The sequence below is a fragment of the Mastigoproctus giganteus genome, chromosome 8, assembly GCF_048544385.1.
Source record: "Mastigoproctus giganteus isolate SK-2022 chromosome 8, ASM4854438v1, whole genome shotgun sequence".
Taxonomy (NCBI): Eukaryota; Metazoa; Arthropoda; class Arachnida; order Uropygi; family Thelyphonidae; genus Mastigoproctus; species Mastigoproctus giganteus.
The window spans coordinates 202,764,829-202,779,569 of NC_143582.1; the positions used below are offsets into that span (position 1 = coordinate 202,764,829).

General features: G+C 34.9%; 1 protein-coding gene across 3 annotated transcripts in view; it reads right to left on the reverse strand.

The window, feature by feature from the left end:
- Positions 1 to 5,185: 5,185 nt before the first annotated feature.
- Positions 5,186 to 14,741, reverse strand: part of LOC150082201 (putative cytochrome P450 12a5, mitochondrial) — a 125,952-nt gene continuing 116,396 nt past the window's right edge. For all 3 annotated transcript variants that reach the window (XM_090380049.1, XM_090380048.1, XM_090380047.1), the window contains one exon: positions 5,186 to 5,350. In XM_090380049.1, coding sequence (XP_090236175.1) covers positions 5,243 to 5,350 — 108 coding nt within the window. In that variant the 3' untranslated portion in view covers positions 5,186 to 5,242. The remainder of the gene's footprint in view (positions 5,351 to 14,741) is intronic.

Consider the following 14,741-nt stretch of genomic DNA (forward strand, 5'->3'; position numbering starts at 1 on the left):
GAGTTTTAAAAATTTAAGTTAAAAAGACCAAAAGACTGTCAACAGCGAGTGGTCTACTACTAAATATCTTCCTAAAAATGATTTGAAAAAATCATTCGAAACATGCCCAAAAAACAACTTAAAGGGATCTTGCTTCAACATGACAATGCAAAGGCTCATGCTTCAGCTCCAACATTAGACTTTGAGCCAATTCTGGTGTTCAATTTGTCACCCATCCATCTTATTCTCCATACTTAGTGCTTGTGATTTCTTTTTATTCCCAAAAGTCAAAATTCTACTCAAAGGGAAAAATTTGAGAGGGATGAAGAAGTTTTTCCTCCATTGATGGAATAAAGAAGACAGATTAAACTGCTTTGATAGATGGTTTAGAAGATGAAAACTTGTATAGATGCTAAGGATGAGTACTTTAAGAAACTGTAAAAATTTGAAGAATGTAACTTTAATAAAATTATATATGATTGCAAAAACCTTTGGAGTCAACCTTGTATCTCATTTCCCAGCATTATAAACTACTGGGTTTTTTTTTTTTTTTTTTGTTTGTTTGCTTGCTTTCTTTTATTTTATACTATGTTCTTTAGCTATGTAAATTATATATATGGACCTCTTTTTATTTCCATTGCCCTATAAGGCATTTGATACATATATATATGTTGCCATTTTCATTCTGTTTGTATGTTCATTCTGTCTGTTTCACTTTTATAAAAAGTAATAGCTGCACTTATAAATCCAATGTAGTAGTTAACAGTATATTATACATGACTACCTCTCATCTTATTGGAACTAAATCATAAATAAAACCTCTTACCTGGTTTCCCAGTACTATTAGAATAGTCAAATGATGCAAGGTGAATTTCTGCATGTACATCCTGCCCCCTCCCCCAAAATTTCCCATTCATTTATATTTTTTCCCCATCAACAAAAATTGGCTCCCCAACTATGAGCTTTCAACTTTACTGAGCTCCCCACCTCAGCCACAGTAGCAAGTTATTTATTCCAGTGACTCCAAAAATTTAATACTTTGTGCCCCTTTGATCTTATTTCTCTACCACTGAGAATATACTTCCTCATTCTTCATTACACCATCCAGTTGCCAGTCTTTGCAGGGCTGCTCCTCACTAATCTGGTTTAGCATTAGTAGAGGCACATAATGCAAGAAAGCAAGCTTATACAGCAGCAGCCAAAAAAAAAAAAAAAAACCCCTTCCCATTTCACTCATCCATTCATTCCAAATGTTTGTCTAGTTCTACCTTGAATTTATTTAAGCTATCAACTTCTACAAGAACAGATGGAAGTTTTGTTCCAGCAATCAACTACCCACTGGCTAAAGGCAAACTTCTATTCTATAACTCTTTCCTCAGTTTGAATCTATACCTCCTCAGGTTTGTAATCTGAGCAAGAGGAAGAATCCCATCAGCATTAAGCCTGCTCAATCCATTCAAGGCCTTACACACCTCAATCAGATTGCCTAGTCTCCAGAAGCTGCAATTTTCAGAACTTAAGCCTTTCTTCATAAGAGCACCCCTTTGTTTCCTTCACCAGTCATGTTGTCTTTCTCTGTACTCGTTCTAGCAACTCTACATCCTTCCTAAAATGAGGTTTCCAGACCTGTATGCAGTACTCAAGGTGTGGCCTGACCATTGTCTTATTCAAGGGAATAATCACCTCCTTATCCCTCCTAGCAAAATTCTTGTATAACATTGACAAGACTCCATGACCTACTCTACCCTGTCTGCATTGATCAGAAAACTTCATATCTGACTGCACAATTACACTAAGGTCTCTTTCATTCTCCACTACCCTGAGTGTATCACTAGTTGGTACATTTCTCTGTGGTTATTGCTGCCCATATGCATTACTTTGCATTTGTCAATGTTAAACTTCAGTTGCCACTTCTCAGCCCATCGACCCAACTTTAGTTACCCACTTCATCTTTTGAACTATCATTGTGAATAGGGGACAAATTTGCATATCTTCAGTTTGCAAGTACTTCTCCTGAATCAAAGGATGCTCTCATTATGATGGCCAAAGGTTTAAACTGCCTCTTTTTGCAGCTTCTTTTAATGTAACTGCGTAGATTTCATCAGCCCCAAGCATTCTGTTCACGTTTAGCTGCAGCAATTTTCCTTCCACTTTCTGTTATTATAAAATCATTGACCTCCAATGAGTATTAGATATACTTCTGCTAAGTTCATCTCCAAATACTTCATGTGTTAATGTAGATGCAAAATACTTGTTTAGTTTATTAACAATTTGTACAGGATTGTCAATAGATATACCATTCTTAGCCAGTGAAATGATTATTATTATTATTATTATTATTAGCCATATGGTGCAAGGAAGCCTGAGGCTTGTGTTGCACCGGCCAAAAAAAAAAAATTTCCCTATTACCCTGACCAAGAAAGAGAAGAATAATGATATCCAGCTCAGGACCCTGGGTGTGCCAAGCCCATACTCACCAGATGTGAGCCCCTGGGGGTCTCATCCATTTCTTTTTATTGTTTATAACAGTAATGAACTCTTTAATAATCACAATTTGAGTACATATCAATCAAGAACAGAGACCAGCAGAGCCTTGACATATAAGAAAAAGTAACAAATGAAGGTTGAAATTAGAGGCTTAAATGTTTAGTATAAAGTGTACAGAGAACACATTTAACATATGCAAATACAGAGTCCAGTCACAATATTATGACCACCCCTCAATGGACATCACACATGCCTAGCGAATCATACAGCGCACGGATCAAGTTCACACACCGCAAGCATATATAAGGCTTGGTGTTCGGCATACGTGAACACAGCGGCGCCTCCGTAGCCAGGTGGGAAGGAGCAGCAGTGCATAGCACACGCTTCTTGATTAGACCGGGGTTCGAGCCCGTCACCACCAAATACGGAGAATGCGGAAAGGTCAGGGAATGACCACCGCATATCCCGGAGCAATATGGCCTTAGTTGCTAATGCTCCTAAAAAAAAAAAAACCCAACAACAAACGTGAACACAGTAAGAGCCTCTGTCATGGGAAAAGCACGCAACCTATCAGACCTGGAAAAAGGCATAATCATGGGCCAGGGGTGCCAGCATTTCCGAAACAGCAGACTTTGAAATGCTCACGTGCTGCAGTGGTGAAAGTGCATCAAGACTGGACAAATGGACAGTTTTGACGACCCAGTGTGGCAATTGTGGAGCCCCATGCACCAGTGATCCCAGAGGTGAACATTGGCTGAAATGGTTGGACAAGACCAATTGGTGTGCTACTGTTACTCAACTGGCTGTCCAAATGAACCGCGTGGGGGGCACCAGAAAGGTCTCCAACACACCAATGCGCAACAGAGTTTGCTGCACTGTTGTGTTGGAGACAGAACCCATGCTGATGGCTGTTCATCGCAAACAACGCTGTTGGTTTGCACAGCAATACTGACACTGGCCCCCAGCCAAGTGGCAATGAGTGGCCTTCTCTGATGACTCACATTTTCTGTTCCACCGAGTGGATGGACAGTGGCATATTAGGCGTGCAACCTCCGAGAACAGACACCCGGACATGATTGTTGCCTGGAGGCAGGCTCGTGGGTGGCAACGTTGTGGTCTGGGGAATGTTTTCGTGGCATAGCTTGGGTCCGCTGATACCTCTGGAGGGCATCCCGAATGCAAATGGTTACCTATCAATTGTCGCCGATCAGGTACACCCGTACATGTTGACCGTTTTCCCTGGAGGTGATGGTATCTATCAGCAAGGCAATGCGGCATGCAATGTCGCCAAAATTGTCCATGAGTGGTTTGAGGAGCACGACGAAGACTTTAGGCTACTCCCATGGCCACCGAATTCCCCCGGATCTTAACCCAGTTGAAAATCTATGGGACCAGCTCGATCGACACATCAGACGGATGGATCCTCCACCAAGGAACATACAGGAACTCCTGGATGCACTGCAGTCTGCATGGTCACAGATCCCGTAGCAACCTTCCACAGACTTACTGAGTCCCTCCCACAGTGGCTGGCTGCAGTGCATGCTGCAAAAGGCGCATATTCTGGATACTAGGTAGATGGTCATAATAATGTGACTGGACCCTGTAAATCCCTGCTGTATTTCTTTGCATTCTTAGCCAAAGACTTCTCATAATGTGCCTTAGTCTACCTAACTCCATGTATAACTTGATCACACACAGTTTGTACCTATTGTATAACTGTATTCCCTGAAAATTTATAATCATCCTGTACATTTTTATTCTCTTCCATGAAACTCATTGGTTCATTTGACATCCATTTTGGTCTAAATCTTGAACAGTATTTCTTAGTTGGTAAAAAGCATTTAGTAGCCTCAGCGATTATTTTTTTGAACACCTCCCATTTACATTTTTCAACATTAGTTGGTCCCACTGAAAAGCAGTTTAAAAAATGTCTGAGCCTGTTATGACCTTGCAAAAACAGAAACCCTTTCCTTTACCCTTGATGCTTTTCAAAGTTATTCAAAGAAATAACTTTACCCTAGTTATTTCTTTGAATAAATCCCACATCAATAAGCTAAGCTATGATCGCTGACATCTAAAGTTTCCTTTACTTGTAGATCCTTAATACATGAATTGCTGCTGATAATCAGATCAAAAATGTTGCTATCTCTTGTAGCCTTTGTCTGTTTATAGCTCTGTAGTCATCCAGCAAACTGAAGTGTTTTGCTGTTGAGTGAGCTATCAACCTACAAGTTCCAAGCGATATCTCTATTAAGTAAAATTCTACCAAATTCTTTTTTTTTTTAATCTGATAGATATATGAAGAATTTCAAATTCCATAAAAGAAATAAATTTTAATTATAAATTTTAATAATAATCCAAGTTTAACCCCTTCTTGTTGTGCTATAGTTTTGTGTAATTTATCAAGTGGAGCTGAAAATATTGCTAAATCTTGTTGCAGACTTAATTTTATATGTTCTCAGATATGCATAGAAACTTTTAACTGCTTAAATCATATAAAAGGAAATATTAAAAGTCAAAAAAAAAAAAAAAAAAAAAGTAGATGAGATCTGGAAAAATGCATAAGTATGTAATTGTACATTTTTTTATTATTATTTTTTTTAATCTCAGATTTCATCTTAAAAGTGTTACTATCCAGAGTATATATATCACTGTTTATTTACAATAATTTAATATGAAAATAAAAAGAAACCGGTACAGTTGTGAGGACAAAATACAATTCTGTAAATATTATCATCAGTCATGAAATTGATACTGAAGTGGTACTGAAATATTATCATCGGTCATGAAACTGATACTGAAGTGGATTCGTAATCATCAATACCAACTGGAAAATCACATCAAAATCTTCATGATAGTTTTCAAGTTTAAAATGCTGCATCAACTGGAATGTACAGAAATTATGCTACAAATGAATACTATTACTTTCAGAAACAGATAGATATGTAATAATATATATATTTAAATATAACATGGAATTTAAAGGGCTGAAATTACTACACTTCACAGTTTGGTTGTGTGTTATTTATATGAACATCTAATTAATTTTTGATTATAAAATATTTACATAATTATTTCTTTAATAAATGTATTACATTTGAAAAAATCATGCACAGCAAAATTTATCTTTTTTTTCTTGAAAAAAAAAATACATTTTTTTTAATTCCTTGGGAGAAAGGCAACAATTTTTAATTACTTATTAAAAAACAGTGCACTCCATGTAATTATCAAGTTTATTGAAAATAAACTTGATGAAGAATAAAAAACTTTACAAAAAGACAATTCCAATAACCCAACCATTAAAAAAATAGTGCAGTATTTCTTATGACTGGGGTTTTTTTTTTTTTTTTCAAAAAATATTTAAATGGAGTGTAGTGTTTTTTTAATCATCTTTTTCTGTTTTTTTGACTAGTAAAGTTAATATATATCAAACTGTAAACCTCTTGTTTGTAAAGTCAGACTCACAAATATACTGAAAATCAAAATATTACAGTACAGGGCACCCTTGTTATCCAAGTCCCCACACTTATGAGACATGATTAATTTTTGTTGAGATAGTTTTACCACCACATACAACATCCATAATGCAATCAGTACACCAGGGAGTTGAAGTGTTTTGAATACATGTTATTTATGCCCCAATCTAGGAAATTATTTGCCATAGCCAACATGACCAATGAAAACAACATGCAAAATTTTTGGAAACAGTTAAATATTTTTGATTGTTTTGAAATTATTGGAAGAGCTTGGGAGGAAGTTTGTTTGTTGATAAGAAGGTGTTGGCAAAATAACCTGATGCTCTTTGTGTCGTTGAAGAACTCAGTAGTAACTGGATACAAACTGCAATTGCAAATCTTGCAAAAGATGCAGAATTTCACGAAGTTAAAAACAATATCAGAGAATTGCTTGAATCACATGCAATGCCTTTAACAAACGAGGATCTGACAGAACTAGCCCAGTTTATCATTGAAGAGAGACATGACAGGGATGATGACATATCCTGGCACCTCCATAGCCAGGTGGGCAGGAGCAGCAGTGTGTAGCACACACTTCTTGATTAGACCGGGGTTCAAGCCAGTGACCACCAAATATGGAGGATGCGGAAAGGTCAGGGAATGACCACCGCATATCCCCGGAGCGATATGGCCTTAGTTGTTAATGCTCCTAAAAACCAAACAAACATGACATATCCCAACAGAAAAAGATTTAAGATTACAAGAGGTATTCAGAAAAATTGATGAAGCTCTCAAGTAGTTTTGCAATAATGACTCTGTAATTGTGTTGCAAGGTTAAAGATGAAGTGAAAAATTGTAATAAAGATAGCAAACAATGGTCAATTTGTTCTTTGAATTTCAAGCAGGTCTTTCTAGAGTATATTTCCAAGTGGCCCTGCCTCTCCCTCCATCACCTAATTGTCTTGTATCATCCATCTACACTCATTCAAATATTTTTAGGTACAGTACTTAAAAAAGATTTTAAAAAAATAATATATACTTAAACTGTTCACTATTATATTTAGTGCCATTTTATTGTGTAAAGGTCCCAATTAGATCACATTTTCATTACAATTTTGTATTGGATTTTGGTCCTTCTTTAAGTGATCTTTTTTCTCCCCCAGTTATCCCTTGGATTATGAGAACTCCCTGTAGATGAACATATCTTATATGATTTTGTAGCTAAGTTAATAACTGCTTTTGGTTATGAACAAAAGTGAGGATTTTTCCACCTTATTTATTTTAATGTACCATCATCAGCCATTTTCAATCCATTGCAGGATGAAGGCCTCTCCAGCAACTTTCCAGTTCCCTCTTGTTTTGTGAATTGCCATCCATTTACTACCCACAAACTCATGAATTTCATTTGTACATCTCCATTGTTGTCTTCCAGGTTTTATTTTAATTTAGCTCCTCTTGAGTACAATTCTGTTATTTTCTTAGTCCATCTGTAATTATGTCTTCGAGCCATGTTTCCCGCCCAAGTCCATTTCAGTTCTTTAGTTTTGGTAACAATGTCCTTTATTTGTGTTTTCTGCCTAATCCATGTGTTTTTCTTCTTATCTAACAGTTTGATTCCTAATGAAATTCATTCCATTCTTTGCTGTGTAGTTTTAAACTTCTCTTCCATTCTTTTAGTGAGTGTCCAAGTTTCACTTCCATAAGTCAAAGTGGGGAGAATACATTGGTTGATTATTTTACATTTCAGACAAATATTGCTCCTCAGTATGTGACTATATTTCCTGAATGCTACCATCCAAAATTTATTCTTCTCTTGATTTACAGCCATTTATCATTATTACAGCTAATGACTTGTCCCAGGTAAGTATATGAATCCACCTTTTCAATTACTGCTTCAATGATTATATTCCTTCCTTCCTGTGGCACACTTGTTCATCATTATTTTTTTATTAGCCATATTTGTCCTTAGTCCAAAATCCTTACTAACTCTGCATAATCGATTAAGATTTTCCTCTAATTGTTTGGGATCGTGGCTTATATGATCACAATGTCATCTGTAAATGGTTTAGGTACTCTCCATTTACACTGACCCCTTTTTGTGACCAATCCAATCTTCTGAAAGCTTCCTCAAGGGCAGCAGTAAACAACTTCAGCGATATTGTCTCCACTTGTCGATCTCCTTTCTCAATTTTAGATTTGCTACTGTCTTTATCTAGTCTAATAAAAGAGGTAGTGTTCTCATATATTTTTTTAAAAATCATAATGTATGGGGTGTCTATACCTTGTCTTTTCAGTGCCCGAAACATTGCCGTATACTGCATGGAGTCAAATGCCTTTTCATAATCCACAGATGCCAGGCGTAATGGTGTTTTATATTCATTAGCTATGATATTATGTGAAGGTGATCCATAGTTGAGAATCCTGTTCTGAAGACAGCTCGTTCTCATCAAGTATTCTTTCTAATCTGTTAGCAATGACCCTTGTGAACAACTTTTGTAGAAGTGGGACAACAAGCTAATTGGTCTGCAATTTCTAATTTATCTCCTTTCTTATGCAGCAAAATTTTGATTGCATTATTCTACTCCTTGGGCATCATGCCTTTTCTAATGTATTTTGTGAAGAGTCTTGCCAATTTCTGTGTCTTGTCTCTTCCTCCCAATTTTAACAACTCTACAGTAACTTCATCCTCACCCAGGGCTTTGTGATTCTTCATTTTCTTCAATGCATGTTCTACCTCATCAGGCAGGATATCAGGTATGCCGTATATGTTGCTAATTTGTGATCCATCTTCCCCACTGCTTTACTACCTATATATTTCTATATAGTAGTCTTCTGCTATTTGAATTGTGCCTTCTCTGCTATTTATAAGTACACCATTACTATTTTTCAGTTTCATCTAAAAATAATAATAATTGCTAGATTTTTATTGGTTGAATTTTAGCAAAATTTGTGATGGCTTGACAAATATTTTCAAAAGGCCCAAATAAAAATTTGTATTACTGCTCATGACTGCTGATTTAAGTCCTTTGTTTTCTCTTAATGCTTGTTCTACTCTTGTGTTAAATCTTCTTGTGTCCTCTCTGAATCTCTTTCTAATGGCTTTTCATAACTCAGTATACTCAATTTTGACCTTGTCAGTGTTTATTTTGCTCTTTGTTGTCTTCAGTTCATCATGACAAGTGTTTCTTGACTAATTTTTTCTTCTTTGGATTTCGTTTTGCCTAGAGGTTTCTCAGGCTTTATCACTTTCAGAAAGTTGTAATACTCCTCGTCGATATCTTGGTCCTGAGTAGTCTGCAGAAGCTCAAACTTGTTCTTAAGTTCCAGTAAATACTGCTTTTTCTCCTCTTCTATTATCTCAAAGACCATATTATTTACTCGAGTCAGTGTTTTCTTTTTTTTCTTACATCTACATCAAGTGTGCATCTTACCATTCTGTGATCACTTCCAACATTTACTTTGTTTAAGACAGTAACATCATTCACGATATATTTTCTGTTAGTGAGTATGAAGTCGATTTCATTAGTTGTTAATCCATTTGGGCTTTGCTATGTCCACATGCTGTTCACCCTTTTCTAGAAAAAAATGTTCATTCCTCAAGATTCTGCAAATTCCACAAGTCTTTCATCAATTTCAAAATTTCCTGTGGTTTCCCTTTCTGTGCTGTTTTGTCTCTTTCCAACCTTAGCATTGAAGGCCCCCATAATAATGGTGTAGTGAGTTTTCTTTTTCATCTAGAAGTCTCTCAATTTCAGTGTACATTTCTTCAACCTGTTCATCATCGTGGCTCGTTGTTGGTGCATACATTATTATAATCTTTAGTTTGTATCTCTTCGAAATCCTGAGTACTAGTCTTGACACCCTTGGTGATACACTTTGAATTCCAAAATGTTGTTTTTTATATCTTTATGGACCAAAAAGCCAATTCCACCTTCGCTCTTTTCCCTGTTTCCATTGATGTACAGCAGATTTCCACTTGATAAACTTATGTGATTCATTTCTTCTTGTTTCAGCCAAGCCAATGGTTTTCTAATTCCTTTTCCAGCTCTATATCCTATATATAATGTATTATGTATCCACAATCTACAGTGTATCTATAATGTACCATATCACTGATATAAATAATTAACTTAGTGTATTAATTACAGATTTGCATAAACACTGCATTTTTAATTACTGTTTAATAAACATTACTAAGCCAGGAATAAATACAAAATGCATATCAGTACTATGTACACTGCAGTCATAACTTGATAATGGCAACTTTAGTACAAATAACAGTGAAAAGATTGCAAACCTAAAATACTGGAACTTACCTCCCAACTTCTTATGTGTTAATGGATGAGATTAATTAAAGAGTTGTTGGTATTAAAAAGTGATTAAAATTAAATTGCATAGAGAAAAGTGCACCTTTCTCAATGCTCATCATATAGGTTTCACTATATAAAATCACTGTTAAACTAATGATTTTATATAGTGAAACCCATATGACAAGCATTGAGAAAGGTGCACTTTCCTCTGTGCAATTTAATTTTAACCAGTTAAGTAACTAGTAGTATATTATAGTGCTTAGTAACTATGTACTATAAATAATACCTAGTGCACCTCAGAAACATCAGTAATCTCTTTCAGATACTTATTTTCTGTTGTCTTCAGTGAATGGTCTCAAACAAGCACATTAATACAGGGTAGCCAAAATGTCATAACCCACTGGGATGTTTATAAATTAGCACACAAGGATTCTGAATGATTAATATAGTGTTTGTCTGTTCCAGATAAATGGGGATGGTAAAATTAATGCAAGAAGAGATAGTAAAGTTGGTTTTATGTATTAAAAAAAGGTTTGAAGTAAAAACAGTCTTCCAAAGTCAGTGTCAATGTCTTGAGGCATAATTATACCATGTACAGTCATTGACTTTGTAACACTTACCTTAGTAAGCATTACAAAATTAATGGCTGATTGGTTGAAAATTTCAATAGGAAAATTAGTAAGCGTTACAAAATTAATGGCTGATGGGTTGAATGTTTTCCTATTTAAAAATTAAGCTAATTTTCCAATTTAAAAAATCCCTATGGGACATGACTTTTGGAATGCCCTGTAATACGTTCAGCATCTTACAGAATATCCATTCTCATTTCTCAAAATGGTAAGCTGTTAAAATGACAGACAGGGTAATTTGGCCAATAAATATATAGTGAGAAAGCAAGTTGCCAATACTGCTTTCAGTGCCAGATATTGCTATGCCATAAGACTTTCCAGATACCATTGCATGACTAGGTCATGTTAAAAGGTGCATTCAAAGAAAATGGTAGGAAAGCATTGGATTTTTGTATTGTATTGCATTGTATTTCTCCCACCACTATTGAAGTGGTCGAGAGGAATATGATCCTTAAACCTACAGGAGGTTTAATGGCAACACTGTTCAAAATAGAGATAACTTTGAATTAGTAACATCCACAATTGTACAGTTTCATAACATAACTAAATTCACAGAACTCATTTGAAAAACACTGTCCCAAAAGAATGACACAGCAGAACTATACACAATGGCCAAAGTGAATTTGCAAGTATTTGTGTGAAACATGAAATACTAAATCATATGTATAGCTTAGCTTAATTTAATTTTCAGCACTCACCTCATAGTAATCCGCTTAGCTGGTGGAGAGTTTTACCACATACATAGTGGTTATAGGATTCTAATAACTTACAGGGATTATGGGTTTAAAACTAAGTTATGGGCTATAAAAAAATTTTTAAGAAAGGAAAGTGCACCTTCCATTCTATGGTTGCCAAATTAAATTAAATTAAATTAGATGAAGGAAAATAGAAGCTAATAGTCGTGCACGAGCGACTTTCGAGATTCCTCGTCTTCAGTTAGCTATAGTGGGGGGGGGGAAGAGAGCGCGCTTGAAATACTTAATATTCTGACTTCCATTATATAGTCCTTGGAGTATATTAGATTACACATATTGAGCAAAGCACCTATTACTGTTAGCAAAACTATATTAATGTTATTGAAAATCATTTTTTTAATAATTTTGCCTAACTGAACCAGTTGGTCAAGTTAGGTTATTTTATTTGATAAAGTAATACATTAGTTATGCATATTAATATGAACAATTAATGCTGTTGCTGTGTACTTAGTATGGCTGTCAATCTAACTTGTCACTATCAAACATTACCAATAAGAATGCACTGCCTGCTTCTCTTTAACACTGTCAATCAGATTGCCTGCAGTTAAACCTTTCATAAATATGTAATAAGGTTATAGCCTCATCTGACTTATATTCTGAATTTTTTCTCTCGCTCAGAGCAGTTAAATATAAATTTTATTTATAGCTTTTTCTTTCGCTTTTGTTTTTTAAGTGTAAATTTTTTCTTTTATTGAGCCTAGAGTTTTTTAATCTAGGCTCAGTAATAGAAATCTTAAGTTATATTCTTATTTTTAATCTTTACATTTTGTTGTCAAGTTCACAGTAGTTGGCTGCTATTTACAGACCTAGATCACTTGATTTTCTAATGCTTAATCTGATCCAGATATTCAGCTATTCCATAAGATATGGTTGTTTATGATATCCATATCATCTTGCAAAAATTATACTGTTTCAGTGATAATGTTGTTTAATTGGCAGTGCACATGATCAATGAACAACCAACTAAATGTGTGTGCCTATCAGAGATGGCTGTGATAACCAGGATGGATATTTTAAAAATTATTAGTGTTTCTCAGCTGGGTAGTCTGAGAAACATCAATATACAATACTTAGTTTCATCTTAACAATAAAGCATCTTCTGAGTACATAACTGTTGTTTACACAATAAAGTTTTAAATTGAAACACGTAATACTGGCGCCTCCATAGCCAGGTGGGCAGGAGCAGCAGTGCATAGTCACACGCTTCTTGATTAGACTGGGGTTTGAGCCCGTGACCACCAAATACGGAGGATGCGGGAAGGTCAGGGAATGACTACTGCATATCCCCGGAGCAATATGGCCTTAGTTGCTAATGCTTCTAAAAAAAAAAAAAAAAACCCAAATAATGTAATACTGTAATATAATTTATTCAACTGAATAAGAACACAGTGTAATGATGAATCAGTTATGCTAAGTTTATTACAATTAGCTAAGTAACTTCAGCTACTTTGAGTCTGCAAAATAAGTTTGTTTAATCAAATTTTACACTGCCAAGTTTGAAATAGTCATCCAAAACTAAGTTAATTTCATACATTTCTTTATAACATTATTTATCCTATTAGACTTTGAACTAGTTTAAATTTAAGGATGAAAATTTTCTGTTTGAAACCTAGTTATTATTTCTGTATGCAAACATTACAACAAAATTATTCCCAAGTGTATACATCATAATTTGATTCTTGGTCATAAAAGTATTGGGTTTGTAGTTAGAAGCTTTAATTGAAATAATCAGTATGTACTAAAATATGTTTCAGTGTTGTAAAATATTTCATTTACTCTGAAATTTAACTTGTATTTTCTATAATAATGTAGTATAGAAAATTATATTTCTTAAACTATATTTGAGTGGTATTTTTGAATGACTATATTAATATTTGTGAATGATATTGAGAGTATTTATCTTTTGTGTAAATTAGACTAGTTGTAAATTTTCAGTTTGGGGAAAACATTTATGAACTGAAAATTCAGAATTCTGTATATTATTGAGGTATCCAATTTGTGTCATGTACTTATCCTGTTGTTTGAGAACATATTCAGCATTATGTACCCATGCATGAGCAGACTGTACAAGATCTTGAACCTTAAACTTAACCTGAATGTGAAATAAATGTCAATCAGCCTTGTAACTGTTGTTGTTTTCATAAAATGCCGTGATGGCAAAAGCACATATACTGTTCCATGGTTACTAAATGGCATAATGTGGACAAGAGTATGTCAGGTAACACAATCCTCCCCACCTTACTTACTATTATCCAGAAAACTGGTTTTTAAAATCACCCTTGTTCCTGTCCCACCCTATGCATTGATGATAACAAACTTTTAGGTTACCTATATCTTCTAATGTATTCAATTTTTTACTTTATGCATTGTGGCCTAAGTTGCCAATACACCACAAAAAAGCAGATCATCATCATCGCTTGTATGACTTCTGCACAATTTAAAATTCATTAATTTATTAAAATGAAGAGAAATACATATTGTTTAAACAAATTAGCCAACCAAAAACAAAATAATCAAACTGGAATAAACTTAGAGAAGCACAACAGGATTCTCAGCCTTGGCCAATACTACTCTTTAGGCGCCTCCGTAGCCAGGTGGGAAGGAGCAGCAGTGCGTAGCACATGCTTCTTGATTAGACCGGGGTTCGAGTCCGTCACCACCAAATACGGAGGATGCGGAAAGGTCAGGGAATGACCACCGCATATCCCGGAGCAATATGGCCTTAAGTTGCTAATGCTCCTAAAAACTAAATAACAAACAAACTACTCTTTAACTCAGTATAGCTTTCAAATTTCAAGAGAATCTGTACAGTGCAGATCTTGAAACTGTACGGAGATGTGCTGGCATCAGTCAATTGTGTTTACAAATAATACTAGCCATTTTAATATTTATGATAGTTTCAAAAATTGTCATAGGAGGGCTTACAAAAGCCAAATTAGAAGAAATTCTCTGAAATTAGTACCATCCCAGAATTCAATGAAACTGAATCAAATAATATATATAAATGTAGAAGATATTACTGGAAAGAAAAAGATGTGATGATCTTTTTTTTTTTTTTTAATTTTACAATTATTTTTTCCGTTAGTTATTATCATTTATTTATTATTTTGGCAATAATCCCATTAT